This window comes from Oncorhynchus clarkii, chromosome 5 (genome assembly GCF_045791955.1).
Source record: "Oncorhynchus clarkii lewisi isolate Uvic-CL-2024 chromosome 5, UVic_Ocla_1.0, whole genome shotgun sequence".
NCBI lineage: Eukaryota > Metazoa > Chordata > Actinopteri > Salmoniformes > Salmonidae > Oncorhynchus > Oncorhynchus clarkii.
In genome coordinates, this window is record NC_092151.1 from 37129348 (window position 1) to 37146772 (window position 17425).

At 41.7% G+C, this 17425-nt stretch overlaps 1 protein-coding gene across 1 annotated transcript; it reads right to left on the reverse strand.

Annotated features, from left to right (window-relative positions):
* Positions 1 to 572: 572 nt before the first annotated feature.
* On the reverse strand, positions 573 to 1199 carry LOC139409680 (submandibular gland secretory Glx-rich protein CA-like). Its single transcript, XM_071155090.1, has one exon. The coding sequence runs from the start codon at positions 1197 to 1199 to the stop codon at positions 573 to 575; it is 627 nt and encodes a 208-aa protein (XP_071011191.1).
* Positions 1200 to 17425: the final 16226 nt, after the last annotated feature.

Below are 17425 nucleotides of genomic sequence, written 5' to 3' on the forward strand. Positions count from 1 at the left end.
GCAGATGAGGTGGGGTGAATCTCAGGATTTTGAAATCTTTTGGTTGAGTATTTATCCTTTCAACATGGATTCTGTTTCTCGCTATGTCTTTTGTGAGATGTATCTCACTCTCTGTGAACCTTCTGTGGTTGTCAATGACCATCCTGCAGTTTCTGCTGGACCCCTGAAAGACGCAGGCATGCAAGTTTGTTTCTTCTCCCGACTTGGAACAAACTTCACGATGCTAATGATAAAAAGCTTGTGGATCACGTGAATGAAAGTGATGGCAACATTGCCAGGTGCAAGTCGGTGTAGCTGTGATGCAACTTCAAAAGAGCAATAGACAGTTGATCCTCAAATTACAGCATCTCGACCCTCCACTTGGGAAATTAGACAACGCAGTCCTTGTAATATTCCAAGTAATCAACAACAATGTTGAACATGTCGTTGTCTGGAAGTCCTGTTTCCATCCTAACTACTTTATGAGACAGCTGTGGTGCTGAATAACTGTTACGGGTATACAGCTTATTCTCCAGTAGAACATTGAGCTGCGCTGTTTCCTCAAAATGCACCTCAGTGAGAACATTCTGCGACTATGCAGAGAGCAGCCTCCTACATTCTTCAGTGGCAGAGGAGCCTGGAACGTTATTGTCTGCGATGGTGGATGTGTCTGGATCTTCCTCTTCTGCCATGGTGGATGTGTCTGGATCTTCATCTTCTGCCATGGTGGATGTGTCTGGATCTCCCTCTTCTGCCATGGTGGATGTGTCTGGATCTCCCTCTTCTGCCATGGTGGATGTGTCTGGATCTTCATCTTCTGCCATGGTGGATGTGTCTGGATCTCCCTCTTCTGCCATGGTGGATGTGTCTGGATCTCCCTCTTCTGCCATGGTGGATGTGTCTGGATCTTCATTTTCTGCCATGGTGGATGTGTCTGGATCTCCCTCTTCTGCCATGGTGGATGTGTCTGGATCTCCCTCTTCTGCCATGGTGGATGTGTCTGGATCCTCCTCTTCTGCCATGGTGGATGTGTCTGGATCTTCCTCTTCTGCCATGGTGGATGTGTCTGGATCTTCCTCTTCTGCCATGGTGGATGTGTCTGGATCTTCATCTTCTGCCATGGTGGATGTGTCTGGATCTCCCTCTTCTGCCATGGTGGATGTGTCTGGATCCTCCTCTTCTGCCATGGTGGATGTGTCTGGATCTTCCTCTTCTGCCATGGTGGATGTGCTAACTTTTCTGGTAAATACAGGAACATTTCTCTTTCCCACAGGAAAATGGCAGCTGCAGACCTGAATGTTGTCACTGGGTTTCCGGTCCACCCTTTCTGAAAGACCAACAAAAAAGTTAATTTTACTAGCTAGCTATGTTGATTACTAAAATGGTTACGTCTATATTCAAATACTATAACCAACAGACTTGACTGTAGTAACAGTAAAATCCTACTATGCAGATGGGACATTTCTGCTGGAATGGAGGAATTATCTGGAACGCTCAACCAGAAGATCAGGACAGTCTAGGGTACTATATACTCGAAGAGGTGAAGTATTACGATGAGCTATACGGCTGTACTTATGGTTCTAGTTCTCAAAAGGAGAATTAAAACCCTCAGCCGTGAGGTCACTGAGGAGGACCAACATTGGTAGGGGAAATCGTCTGGAAGGGATGGACGTATGGATGGAACATAGCAATGTTGGGCAATGAGCGATAGGGTCAAAGCTTGCAACAGGATGTGTAGTTCTGTACGGTAGCCGCATTAGCTGTTAATTTGCATTTCATATATATTGATAAATGTTACTTTGCCAGAAGAGATTTGTGTGGTTACAAAAACATCATGCCAGGGTAAGCCTACATTAAATACAGACCTTATATGAAGTAGATGTAAAATCCCCTACGGAAAAATGAATGATGGAAAAACGATTGGAACCATTTCTGGGTTCTACAGCTAGGTTTTATGGGTATTATGACTCATACTGTGGTACTCAATTTAGGCTACCTCTAACTTCCATCATAAGCACATTCAGATAGGGGGTGGGCAGGTAGCCTAGTGGTTTGAGCGTTTGGGCTAGTAACCGAAAGGTTGGCAGATTTATTCCACGAGCTGACAAGGTAAAACTCTGTCGTTCTGCCCCTGAACAAGGCAGTTAACTCACTGTTCCTAGGCCGTCATTGTAAATAAGAATTTGTTCTTAACTGACTTACCTAGTTAAATAAAAAATAGCCTTGTCCTAATAGGCCTGCTATCCCTTCATATATCTTAGCTGGCAGCATTGATATTGTGGTAGATTGTAACCAATGCCAGCAATAATTAGCCATATAGGCTATAACCCCTTGGCTACAGGTTAAAGAATTTACAGCTCCAATTTTCCCCCATTATAACTGTGTTTGAGGGTAAAATAACAGTGGATTCCTTGAAAAGGGGAGAATTTGAGCTTTACAAAAACGCTAGAAGAATTACTGTACTCCTAATATTCAACAAATAGCATTTGTTTTTCCCGACTTGCATTTGCAGACCGCGGCGCAAGAACTGCAACACAAATGAATGAATAACAGCGCACATGGGGAAATAGTGAGTCTGATGTGATCAAGGCAAAAATAGCCTACATGAAAGTAAGAGATAGACTAAACATTGTTTCTAGTTATGGCTAGTTACAAGTGGCTTCGCATCAGTTCAAAAGTAACTGCCTGGGAGCTGTTTATTTATTTGTTCATTTGGATCCTCATTAGCTTTAGCAAAAGCAGCAGCTACTCTTCCTGGGGTCCACAAAAAAATACAAAGCATGACAAGTAACAAAACACAGATAGACTGATAGACAAGGACAGTCACACAAATGTAAAATACAATGACAAGCAAACAATACAACAACAAAAGATAATACAAACAATACAACAAAACAATGGTGATTTTTAATGTGTCTGTGTGTGTATGTGTTTGTGTGTGTGTCCCCTCATAGTCCCAGCTGTTACATGAGAAGTTGTTTAATCTGTTTTTTTAAAGCTAATTCTGTTGTTTGCTAGAGTAATTAGAGGTGGAAGGGAGTTCCATGCGATCATGGCTCGGTATAATAATGTGCGTTGCCGTGAATTTGTTTTGGACTTGGGGACTGTGAAGAGACCCCCTGGCTTGTCTTGTGGGGTGCGTATGGGTGACTGAGCTGAATGTTATTTCTTGTGGGGTACGTATGGGTGACTGAGCTGAATGTTATTTATTGTGGGGTATGTATGGGTGACTGAGCTGAATGTTATTTATTGTGGGGTATGTATGGGTGACTGAGCTGAATGTTATTTCTTGTGGGGTATGTATGGGTGACTGAGCTGAATGTTATTTATTGTGGGGTATGTATGGGTGACTGAGCTGAATGTTATTTATTGTGGGGTACGTATGGGTGACTGAGCTGAATGTTATTTCTTGTGGGGTATGTATGGGTGACTGAGCTGAATGTTATTTCTTGTGGGGTATGTATGGGTGACTGAGCTGAATGTTATTACTTGTGGGGTACGTATGGGTGACTGAGCTGAATGTTATTTCTTGTGGGGTACGTATGAGTGACTGAGCTGAATGTTATTTCTTGTGGGGTATGTATGGGGGACTGAGCTGAATGTTATTTATTGTGGGGTATGTATGGGTGACTGAGCTGAATGTTATTTATTGTGGGGTATGTATGGGTGACTGAGCTGAATGTTATTTATTGTGGGGTATGTATGGGTGACTGAGCTGAATGTTATTTATTGTGAGGTATGTATAGGTGACTGAGCTGAATGTTATTTATTGTGGGGTATGTATAGGTATCCGAGCTGAGTGTTATTTGATTAGGCAGACCATCTGCATTTTTCATAACTCTAATATTTCTCATAAATCTAGAAAATGTCTCTCATCTAACCCTCAACCAGGAAAGACTGTCATTCATGTTGTTGATGTTAGTTCTGTATGTGCAAATAAGGGCAAGGCATGCTGCTCTGTTTTGAGCCAACTGCAGCTTTGCTAGATCTTTCTTTGCTGCACTTGACCATATTTTTCCAGACACTAATCAAGATGGTACAAGATTAAAGGCTGAACAACTAGTACAGTTTATTTTGGGGTAAAAAAAAACACAGTTCATATTTTATAACAGACATACCAACATACCTTGGTCACAACCTAGAAAAATGTCAATTCTACCAATGAGAGGATTACATAAAATATTCTGCTTGCATGCTTAGGCTTGAACAAAACAGATAATTGCAGAGTATTTTTCGTCATAGTTATTGTTGATGAAATTAACACTGAACACAGGATCAGGTACATGCAATGTCAGGTGACTTCAGAGGTATTCCTCACATGTATAACCTTTTCAATACAAGGTCAATTTGACCCTATTCAAAACAGTAGAGGTTGCGTGAGACTTTGCTCCAAAAATGCCAAGGTCAGGGGTCAAGTAATCTCCTGTCATGCTTGAGAACCAAAAGCCATGACATGACAATACATGGTTTTTCAACACGGCCAGAATGAAATAGCCAGAGGTGTACAGATTTGGTGACTCCCGGGGGATTTTACGAGATTTATAATTCATGGATAAGCAATACTTCAGTCAAAAGTACGATAAGTAGCTATGTCATGGCTTTTTTTAAGGCAGGTCTAATTTCTTCAAAGAGAGCTCACACTTCAAGGCTTTACCGTGCCTTTATGAGACAGAAAATCCAAAGGATACGTATCGTTTAGTAAGCATTACATCAGAGGGACATAATGTTAAACTGCTGCTGCACCTTCTGTGACATCTACAGAACATTCTGGATGCCTTTTAATTCTCTTACCTCATGCAATGTTCATTTTGAATGTTGCTTTCTCACCTCATTGAGATTGTCAGGTGCATGAATGCATTAGAGTATAATCAATGGGACACAAACAATAAAGATTGCTTTTACCCCATTCATTTCCCCCATATGGATGAGCCATTATCTCTCCTCTTAGATGTCTTGTCAAAGGACACACAGGGTTAAGGGAATTAGACTGTGTCTGATAAGTGCTATGAAGATGCACGTAGGAGTTGAAATGGTCTTGAAAGCCTGTTTCTGCCAAGTCCTGACCACATGTTAGTCTAAGGAGTGCGCAAATGGCCCTCTAATCATGTAGCCTACCGTTTTCCGGGTTAGACCTTCTTGAACTATAGACTACAGACAGATAGACAGTCTTTGTCTCTCTGAAATGCAGGGTTGGGGAGTAACAAAAAAATATGTAACTGTAATCCGTTACGTTTCCAGCAACAAAATGTGTAATCAGATTCCAGAAAAAGTAGATGATGACTTCTAGGATTACCTTTAAATTCAGAATGTGTATTTTTGGATGTTTGCACAATACTTTTTTTTGACACCTTGCTCTTTTCTCAATGACATTCAAATCAGCAAAAAGGTGCAAGTTTAAGTTTGTTCCCCCTGACCACAAGTCAGAGACCACTATGATGACACCAAATGTGTTTGATGGATCGCGGGAAAAGAGCAGGAACAGGCTACAGTCCAAGATATGTTTTTATTTTTTTTACCAGGTAAGTGGACTGAGAACATATTCTCATTTACAGCAAGAACCTAGGGAATAGTTACAGGGGAGAGGAGAGGGGATGAATGAGCCAATTGTAAACATAGGGATGATTAGGTGACCGTGATGATATGAGGGCCAGATTGGGAATTTAGCCAGGACACCAGGGTTAACACCTGTACTCTTACAATAAGTGTCATGGAATCTTTAGAGACCACAGAGTCAGGACACCCTTTCAACGTCCCATCCAAAAGACAGCACCCTACACAGGGCAATTTCACTACCCTGGGGCACAAGTATAATTGTTAGATAATTGGAAATGGTGCCTCTTACTGGCACTCCAACATCACTTCCAGCAGCATCTGGTCTCCCATTCAGGACCAACCCTGCTTAGCTTCAGAAGCAAGCCAGAAGTGGGATGCAGGGTGGTATGCTGTTTTCCAATGGTTAGACTGCTGTTGACATCCAAAGATTATACATCCAATTTGAATAAACACAGAGTTAAGGACAACAGCAGTGGTGAAGCCTACGAGCAATTTGCATAAAAGCAATCTTTCTTGTTTGTGTCCCATCCGCAACCGTAGGGCTTTCCAGCAGGTGGTGTAGTCAGCCCAACGCATCACCAGGGGTACACATCTACAGCACCTGGTGTCACAGGAAGGCCAAGAAGATTATCAAGGACCTCAGCCACCCGAGCCACGGACTGTTCACCCTTCTACCATCTAGAAGGTGAAGACAGTAGAGGTGCATCAAAGCTCGGACCAAGAAACTAAAAAACAGCTTCTGTCTCCAAATAGTCAGCACTAGCCAGCCTCTGCCCAGTACCCTGCCCTGAACTTTAGTCACTGTTACTTGCCGGCTACCACCTGGTACTCAAGCCTGCACCTTAGAGACAGCTGCCCTGTGTACAAAGTCATAGAACACTGGTCAATTTAATAATGTTTACATACTGTTTTACCCTCTTCATTTGTATATACTGTATTCTAGTCAAGGCCTATACTATTTAAATACTGCTGTACACCACTTTTCTATCCGTTTACTGTCCATACTGTCTATACATCCCATCATCTATATTTATATATCGGACTCTGACATAGCTCGTACTAATATTTCTATACTTCTAAATTCCATTATTTTTATTTTTAGGATTTGTTTGTATTGTTTTTTATTGTTAGGTATTTCTGCACTGTTGGATCTAGGAACATAAGCACCCTCATAAGCACCCGCTATAACATCTGCTAAATATGTGTACTCGACCAGTACAATTTCATTTGATTTGATATCACCTATTATTGATATCTAGTTCTACATAGCGCAATGATATCAATCCCACTGCTGCTCTGTCGTTTAGCTGAGCCTTACGGATTGGTGGTTGTTGTGGATGGCTGTTCACAAATGTAAATGTGTATTTTAACCCAATAATGGTTGAATTGAAGAAGTTCAAGCTGCCTATAAATCATTGTTTTTGCGACCAGTGGACAGCCAGTGAGAAATGTGTTTTTGCAACAGCGGCAGAGTGCAGATCCCAGCCTATGGAACACAAGTTTGAGGGGGAGATCCTCCCTTCTAAACATCTCCGGGATATTGTGCTCCACATACTGTCAAAAAAAAAGTTTCATTTCAGAAGACCACGAGTGGGGCTTTTATAGCTCAATCGCATTCGCATTGATAAAAAAAATGTCCATAGGCCTAATGGATATGTGCTCAAACGTGTGCACTTTTGACTAATTTTGCACATGCACTTTTCAGTAATGCTCAAAGCATGCCATTCCATCACAGAAAATTTGAGATCAGAATTTTAACACCCAGAGTGTTAAATGTAACCCTTCTTAGTGTGTATATGTGAACAACCGAAATAGTGTTAAACTGACACTATTCAAAGTGTTAATAAACTAACATCCCAATAGTGTTGGGTCCCTAACATTATATTAGAGCTGATGCAGTTACACTTTCTCAGTGTTAGGCAATTAACATCTGCTGTGTTACAGGAACTATTTTTGGGGAGTTGTTTTAACACTGTAGGGTGTAAAGCCTTATTTGCATATTTATTTCCCAGAGTTCTTTTCGCTTGAATTTCAGAGGTACCTGTACCACCCATTACTGTGTTGGCTAGTGACAGAGACATGATTGGTGCATTCAATGGCTTTCACTCCTGTAGCCTTCACCAAGTAAATATTTTATCATAAAAAATCAATTATTTTGACAATACCATACTTTGATAGCCTAGTTTACCCTAACATACTGTAGTAGTCTGAAACTCCTGGGTTGCAGGCCACGGCAAGCAATTATGCTGGCTTGCAAAGTGTTACATCATTCCTAATGGAATCCGACCAGAGTTAGGAGAGCCAACAATTGGAACTTTTAAAATCTCCTGCGATCTGCAGTAAGAATGATTGCCAAGGTAGGGACGTGTATTAATGAGACTACCTAAATCATCTAAACTGAGAGTTGACGGAAATTCTGAGAGTTAACGTAAATTAACTGAGTACAGTCATTTGAACAACAACACCACCTGGTTAACACTTCACATATTCACAGCAGGCGGTGTCTGTTTCAATCCCACTGGTGTTAACTCCACTAGACTCAACACTCAGATATAACACACACACACAACACTTCTTTTTTTTTTTACCTCAACACCAAGATTTAACACCTGCAAATTTGCTGCACATGCACCATCCGATGCATACGTGACCGTGATTTGTAGCCTTTGTACCTCGCACATCCTATGGTGCCCGGTGGATTAAATATTCAAGCTACTCAAGCGTTAGAGCACTACGTCCATCTGCTCACCCTGTACTGTACCGTGTGACAACACAAGTAATGATTTCATGTTAACTTGAGTATGAACATTAATATTTGATAAGGTATAACTCTGGAGTTTAGCCACCGCAACCGCAGGCTTATTATTGCAGGCAGAGACCACACCCTGTTCAGATGGATGGAAGTGGTGGTGTTGCCTACATTACTGCTGCTGCTAAAATATATTTGGTATAGACGAATATGAAACATGGTTTCCTTGTAGCAATTATATATGACATTGTTTCTCTCAAACAGATAAATAAAACATTTGACGTAAATTGAAAGCATCTAATTTCCTGGGCTGGAACACTATCCTCTTACAGTTCAGAATTCTTCAAAAATAATTGTTGAAAGCTCTGCATCTCCACCCAACTCTAAAAATCCACTATTACATATCAGAATTTTTTTGTAAATAAGTCAAATGGATTTCAAGGTTAAATCTCCACCCATGGCTAGCGGAAGCCTAAAGAACAACAAGCAGCTCCTAAGGTTGTGTCGCAAGCCAAGCGTGAACTGTCCAACTGTCGCCTCATTACACGGATCGAGGAAGCAGGGCCATGCAGAACTGTGTGTGTGTGTGTGTGTGTGTGTGTGTGTGTGTGTGTGTGTGTGTGCGTGCGTGCGTGCGTGCGTGCGTGCGTGCGTGCGTGTGTGTGTGTGTGTGTACTGTAGAGGAGAGAAGTACCGTACCGTTCCTATTTGTTCCACTTCAATCATTATTGCAAAAAACAATAGAAGCTGTCAAGTTTTCAATGTCAATACAATATTGAAGCGAGTCCAGGCTGGTATTAGCTTAAAAGCAAGTCCATTTTTACTATGCTGTTGGCGTGTTTGAGTTAACAGTTATGTTCTATGTACTTCATAAATGTGTTAAGAAGCATGACATAGTGAAACCTTACTGAACACCTTGTGTCGTGCTTCGAGGACCAATATGTGACCTACTTTGTTTAGAGACTGTCGTTGTGCATCACGTTAACCTTTAAGTCGTGTGCAAAAACATCTTTAATGTAGCACTCAAAAACAGTTTTACAGTTTGCCCTGTTAGGAAAAATGTTCAAGAGATAAACACAGAGAAACACATCATAGCTGGAAACACATGTTCCATGATGTCACCAATGAAGATATAGAATCATTGGTGTGAGCAGTGATGCAATCAGATTTGGAAGTGTGAGGTGGCTTATGAGAGCTGTTCCTGTGAGAGGCAAGCTAATAAGATTACAGGCACTCTGAAACCACATTAAGTCAATGCAATAACGGCATCATGAAGTTGTGTTGGTGCAGGCTGCTCCATAGCCTCTCCCTGTAGGACAGAGATGTCCTTAGGGCTCCAATACCATACTTACAAAAAAGGAAGAAAACAATACGTGGCGTCTTTGTGAAATGTGCTTTGCAACCTAGTGCTATATAAGCAATTGTCTGGTGTCAATCAGACCACCGGATTTAATTAATAAAAAATCCAGATCTGAGATAAATTATTCCCCCTGTTAGGTTCTAAATTAACCGACTAAACCTCACGGACGCTTAGTAAAGCTCAAACCCACTGGGTCATACAACTGCATAAGACAAAGACATGTTTGATGATGATGCGAGCAATAAACTGTTCCTTCTCCCTTAATGTGACCTGACCTCGGCCCCCCATTCCTCACTAAACAACATCTCTCCACCCTTATCAGTGACTGCGACCATGTGATTGCCTTTCCGTTACTCAATAGATTCCAAGCTTAATTGCCTCCACCATATACATTCCTCCTACAGATAACCATTAACTTCTGGTGTAGAAACCAGATTATGGCACTCAATATTTCAAGTTTAGGAGTCAGAGCCCATCACCCCCCAACGGCGTTCAAATAGGAAACAAAAGTTAGATCTAACACGGATCTAGCACAAATGCTCTTAGATACAGATACAACTTCATATCTTCATCAACCTTGGTTATACAGTGTCTTCAGAAAGTATTCAGACCTCTTGACTTTTTCCTAATTTTGTTACGTTACAGCCTTACTATAAAATTGATTAAATAGTTTTTCCCCTTATCAATCTACACACAATGCCCCATAATTACAAAGCAAAAACAGGCTTTTAGAATTGTTTGCACATTTCTAAAAACTAAACAACTGAAATATTACATTTACATATGTATTCAGGCCCTTTACTCAGTACTTTGCTGAAGCACCTTTGGCAGCGATTACAGCCTCAAGTCTTCTTGGATACAAGCTTAGCACACATGTATTTGGGGAGTTTCTCCCATTCTTATCTGCAGATCCTATCAAGCATGGTCAAGTTGGATGGGGAGCGTTGCTGTTACAGCTATTTTCAGGTCTCTCCAGAGATCTTCGATCGGGTTCAAGTCCAGGCTCTGGCTGCTGGGCCACTCAAGGACATTCAGAGACTTGTCCCGAAGCCACTCCTGCGTTGTTTTGGCTCTGTGCTTAGGGTCATTGTCCTATTGGAAGGTGAACCTTCACCCCAGTCTGATATCCTGGGTGCTCTGGAGCAGGTTTTCATCAAGGATCTCTTTGTACTTTGCTCCGTTCAACTTTCCCACGATCCTGACTAGTCTCCAAGTCCCTGCCGCTGAATAACATGTGCCTGTCATGTGCCTTTTACTGAGGAGTGGCTTCCTTCTGGCAACTTCACCATAAAGGCCTGACTGATGGATTACTGCAGAGATGGTTGTCCTTCTGGAAGGTTCTCCCGTCTCCACAGAGGAACTCTAGAGCTCTGTCAGAGTGACCATCGGGTTATTGGTCATCTCCCTGACGGTTGCTGCTCAGTTTGGCCGGGCGGACAGCTCTAGGAAGAGTCTTGGTGGTTCCAAACTTCTTCCATTTAAGAATGATAGAGGCCACTGTGTTCTTGGGGACCTTCAATGCCGCAGAAATGTTTTGGTACCCTTCCCCAGATCTGTGCCTCGACACAATCCTGTCTCTGAGCTCTACGGACAAGTTATTCCACCTCATGGCTTGGTTTTTGCTCTGACACACAGTGTCAACTGTGGGACCTTATATAGACAGGTGTTTGCCTTTCCAAATCATGTCCAATCAATTGAATTTACCACAGGTGGACTCCAATCAAGTTGTAGAAACATCTCAAGGATGATCAATGGGAAAAGGATGCATCTGAGCTCAATTCCCAGTCTTACTGCAAAGGGTCTAAATACTTATGTAAATAAGTAATTAATGTTTTTCGGTTTTATACATTTACAAACATTTCTTAAACCTGTTTTCGCTTCGTCATGTTTGGGGTATTGTGTGTAGATTGCTGACGATTTGTATTTATTTAATATATTTTAGAATAAGGCTGCAACATAACAAAATGTGGGGAAAGTAAAGGGGTCTGAATACTTTCCAAAGGCACTGTATGTACAGAGTACAGACAGAATAAAACATTTTACATACCGCTGAGCTGAGAGCCAAACTCCCAATGTATAACAGAAGCACCTTGCTGTGTCTGCCTTCACATTCATTGTAATCATGTCATGAGCCAATAAAGCAGCCTTGAATTGTGAAGTTGCAGACAGCCAGGCGCTCTCCTCATGCACAATGCAATCGTTATATTTTATGACTCACTGAATGATTCATTGTTGGAAAGGCAGAACCTGTCCCCCTTGTCCCCCCGCTGGCCCACCTGGATGTCTGCATTCTCTGCTCCTCTGGCTGAATAATGATATCTTATAATCAGACCTTTTGGGGGCCCTAGGTGAGATTTGATTGCCCCCCCCCCTCCCCACACACCACGCAGGCAAACATTTTAGTGGCCCCCTTCTTGACGACGAAGAGAAACGTTTTAAGTTTTAAAGTTCATCTCCAGCAATTCAACACATTTTGCCATGGGGTGTAGAGAACATTTTGCAATTGTATAATTAATTGAATGCAATGCTACTCATTTTGCCTTGGGGCAGAGAGAAACATTTGCAGTTTTACAGCTAATTTCCTACAATTCAACCCATTTTCCCATGGGGTGGAGAAAACTGCAAAAATGTAATTTCCTGATATTCTACACATTTTGCCATGACTTATGCCATGCTAAAACCCCCATGCAGTCTTTGTAATATAATTTTTATATACATCATTGTATGTCTAATAAATCACTGTGTTTATTCAATAAAAATATCTCCAGAATACAGAGTATATAGACTGACCAGGTGAATCTAGGTGAAAGCTATGATCCCTTATTGATGTCACCTGTTAAATACACTTCAATCAGTGTAGATGAAGGGGAGGAGACAGGTTAAAGAAAGATTTTTAAGCCTTGAGACTATTGAGACATAGATGGTGTATCTGTGCCATTCAGAGCGTGGATATTTAACTTCATTTGAATGGGGTATGCTAGTAGATATCAGGCACACCAGTTTGAGTTAAGAACTGCAACGCTGCTAGGGTTTTCACTCTCAACAGTTTCCCTTGTGTATCAAGAATGTTCCACCACCCAAAGGACATCCAGCCAACTTGACACAACTGAGTCAACATGGGCCAGCATCCCTGTGGAATGCTTTCGACACCTTATAGAGTCCATGCCCTGACGAATTAAGGCTGTTCTGGGGGGAAAAGAGGGTGCAACTCAATATTAGGATGGTGTTCCTAATGTTTTGTACACTGAATGTATATTTCATATCATTTATTTCCCTGAGCCTCCTTTGGCCCTTGAAATGCTCAGTCTGATCGTGTGGGTGTTAAGAAACACATTTGAAGATATTTACATACACAGCCCTGATAGGATGTCCAAAGCTCACCCCCTTAGCCAGATTAACAGTCATTGGTCTATTACAATCAGATCACATTGGGATGTCATGATGTAGGAAAAAAGTCACATGCTACCTGAACAGCCTGAAATTCGATAAAAACATTTCAAACAGCTTTTACACAAAAAGGGCATTATCATACATTTCTGAGTTTATTTCGACCTCATAGTGTGAAAATTCATAGTTTATTTTTTATTTTTTATTATATCTAAGTGAGCGACTGCAAGTCAGGGCCCCTTGGCACATGTTTGTGCCCGGTTGGTAATTCGGGGCTCCCGAATGGCGCAGCGGTCTAAGGCACTGCATCTCTGTGTTAGAGGCATCAGACCCTGGTTCAATTCCAGGCAGTATCACATCCAGCTGTGATTGGGAGTTGCAGAGGGCAATGCACAATTGGACCAGTGTCATCCAGGTTAGTGTTTGGCTGGGGCAGGTTGTCATTGTAAATAACAATTTCTTAACTGACTTGCCTAGTAAAATAATACAAATACATTTGGGCCATAAATACTGAAATGTTAATCTAAAAAATGTTAGCTGTCATGGACTAATTGAGTGACTGTCAGTGACTGACAAAAGGAAAACTGCTGATGCACAACCAAAGCTACCGCCTGCCGTGCTCGTCATGCTCTCCAGGGCACACATGAAGTCATTATGTGCCGTGCCATACCATGGCTTTCTGGTTAGCACAAAGTTGCTCTATCCTATAGTCAGAGCACTATTACTGCTCCCTCTCCTTTACGTCTTAACACTCAGTGCTGCATATCCAACTTTACTTGTCATGTGTCAGTAGTTTACTAGTGCCACGTAGCCTTAGGACAACATTCTATCCCGAATCAAGGTTCAAGACCCATTGACTCCTTTGAGATTGTGTACTCGAAGACGAGAATGCTTCTTAGACTTGGCTGCAGAGTAGACTACCAGTACCAGTGAGACCGCTCTCACAAGAAGACTATGGGCATTTTCAATGCTGCTGGAAGAGGCAGAGTGTCCCTCCTGGCAACGTTCAGAAATCCTGACATTTAGGAATACAAATTGGGTAGGGAGGCAGGGGAGGATGACAATATCCATTTTGTAGTCTAGTTTGCACATAAAATGAAACTCCAGCTCAGTTCCAGTCCCATGCCAACATGTAGCACACTGTGTGCACTTAGTTTAATTAAGATGTGTTGAAGTGTCTATGTTCTAGGTCTGTATATACAGTAGATGGACAGTATGCTTGCTTGAAAATGTGGATCATAAGAGCTGTCTATTGGTGACAACCAATCTAAGCAATCTGAGCTTTGAACATACCAATGTTCAAACCAAATGTTTGTCAAAAGATAGACATTTTAAAAACATGTAGTATAAAAAAAGAACGTATTGAGCACTATCTGGAAGAGACCTATGTTGGTACCCATAATCCATTAAGGCTTGTCAAGTAAAGATCCACAATTACTTTACATCTGTGAGGATAATTTGGCTGTTGAGAGTAGCCACTGCTCTCCTCAATTCAACAGTCATACGGGGGTAGTTGAGCTGACTGTTGACAACGGGTGACATTGAGTGTGGTAAATTAAAGCAATCAGTTATTGGAGCAAATGTGTTCACCCCGTGCTATACATAAGGTCCTCGCATTTACTCTAATGATGATATACACGGCATCATTTCGCCTGAGTGTGAAACACCCACGGCTAATCAAAATGGCTATGTAGAAGCACGGTGGCTAGGAAAAACTCCCTAGAAAGGCAAAAGCCTAGGAAGAAAGAAGAAACCTAGAGAGGAACCAGGCTCTCAGGGGTGGACAGCCCTCTTCTGACTGTGCCGGGTGGAGATTATAACAGTACATGGCCAACATGTTCAAACATTCATCGATGACCAGCAGGGTCAAATAATAATAATGGTTGTAGTGGTTGTAGAGGGTGCAACAGGTCAGCACCTCAGGAGTAAATGTCAGTTGGCTTTACATAGCCGATCATTCAGTGTTAGAGAAAGTAGGTGTGGTAGAGAGAGAAAGTCAAAAACCAGAAGGTCCTGGACAAGGTAACACGTCCGGTGAACAGGTCAGGGTTCCATAACAGCAACCCAAACACTCACACTTACTCTGACACCCCAACATACACACATACTGCATATGCCCACATAAACCTCCCTATCCACATTGACGGGACCGCAGTGGAGAAGGTTGGAAAGCTTCAAGTTCCTTGGCGTACACATCACTGACAAAATGGTCCCCCCACACAGACAGTGTGGTGAAGTAGGCGCAACAGTGTATTTATACCTGTGTTATCTGTTTGTCTGTTGCCAGTTCGTTTTGTTTCATCAAGCCTCCCAGTGTTTTCCCCGTGCTCCTGTTTTCTCTAGTTCTTGTTTTTCCGGCCTGCCCTGACCCTTCCTGCCGTTCTGTACCTTGTCACACCACACTGGATTTACTGACCTCTGCCTGCCCTTGACCTGTCGTTTGTCTGCCCCCCCTGTTTTTGTAATAAACTTTTGTTACTTCGAAACTGTCTGCATCTGGTCTTCTCCTGAGCCTTGACAGACTGTGTGTTTAGATATATTTAGCTTTCGCCTCATCAGAGATTCATTGACGTTGGAATATTTTGGTATTTGTGTTTGTTGGGTGCATTCCCTGCTATAGTCTTTGTGGTCATGCTACGCCTGAGTATCATATTTTACTGCCTGTGGATGCGCGGTGCAGCTGCAGGAGCATGGCATGGAAAGCTCCCCTAACACAACCCATCGGCCGAAATCTTGACCAACAGAAGCATTTAATTTGGCTATTTGCATTTGTTAAAGCCAATGGAGGATGTAACTGATCAACTACTGAGTAACACTGTTAATATCTGAGTTTAAACATTCTGAAACTGGCATGGTAAATCATTCTGTTAATAGTTGGGAGCCCTCTTGTGGAGGGTAAGTTAAGTGACCGATTTTTAAGAGACGACCATAGGACTGTGTTATTTTGTATGGTGTTTTTTGTTGTTGTGCTTTTTGAGGGTTTTAAGTTAGGGAGTTGGGGGAAAGTCGTTTGCCTTCATTAACCGTCTGATTGTTACATATTCTAATTCAACAGTATTTTGCCTAACTTTTCGGTACATGCTATTTCTTTTGTCACAAGTGGTCATATATAGGGTTTTCATGTCTGTTCCAGTTTTAATTTAGTACTCTCAACTTTTAATGACATTTCAAATATTGGAGTGGGAGTTGGGGTGTCAGCAATTAGGTTTACAAGCTGGAACGTCAAGGCAATGAACGGCCCGGTTAAACGGGCTAGAGTATTTGCTCATCTTAAGAATTTAAGAACTGATTTTGCATTCTTACAAGAAACACATCTGTGTGCAGCACATCATGGTAGACTTCGTAAAGGTTGGGTAGGACAAATATTCCGTTCAAAATTCAATGCTAAGGCAAGGGGAACAGCAGTACTTATTCATAAGAAAGTACAATTTACCGCTGCTGACATCATCTCGGATCCACAGGGGCGTTTTGTCATGGTATCTGGTTCTCTCTTTCACGCCTCTGTTTTGCTTGTAAATGCTCCAAATTGGGATGATGTTGATTTTATTAACAAACATATTTTTTTGCTGCCCAATCTCACCTCACACTATTTAATTTTTGGAGGGGACTTGAATTGTGTGATCCACCCAGTCTTGGACCACTCAAACACTAGATCATTATCTCCTTCAAAAATGTCCAGCGCTTTGTCTGCATTTATGAGCCAGGCAGGATGTGTAGAGCCATGGAGATTCATTTTCCCAGTAACAAAGAATTCTCTATCTTTCACATGTACACCACTCCTATTCTAGAATAGACAACCTTTTCATAGATAAAGCTTCTCCCCTCTGTTAAGAAAGTAGAATACTGCCATACTGTTATTAGTGACCATGCTCCTCTGTCGCTTGACATCTCATTCTCATTGGACTATACAGATCACTCCCCATGGAGACTTAACCCATCTTTACTTTTAAACAATTAATTCTGCACCATTTTATGAAATGCAATTGATGTCTTTATTGAGACAAATAAGATAGAACCGACATCTTTATCTACACTTTGGGAAACACTTCAAGTTGTTCTTTGAGGCAAAATAATTTCCTATTCCTCTCTTCTAAATAAACAAAGGAAAATTAACAAGAACAACTCTGGAATTAGACCAAAAATACTCTGCCTCATCACCAGAACTTTATAAAGGAAGGCTGAGTCTTCCAACTCAGTACAATTTACTATCCACAGATAAGGGTGAGCAGCAGCTACTCTGTTACGAACATGGAGAAAAGGCTGGTCGACTTCCAGCTAATCAACTCAAGTGCAAATCTGTCGCACAGCTGATCCCTCAAATTCACAACACCTCGGGTGTCTTAACAGTTAGTCCTACTGAAATCAACAATACCTTAAAAAATTGCACGTCAGAATCT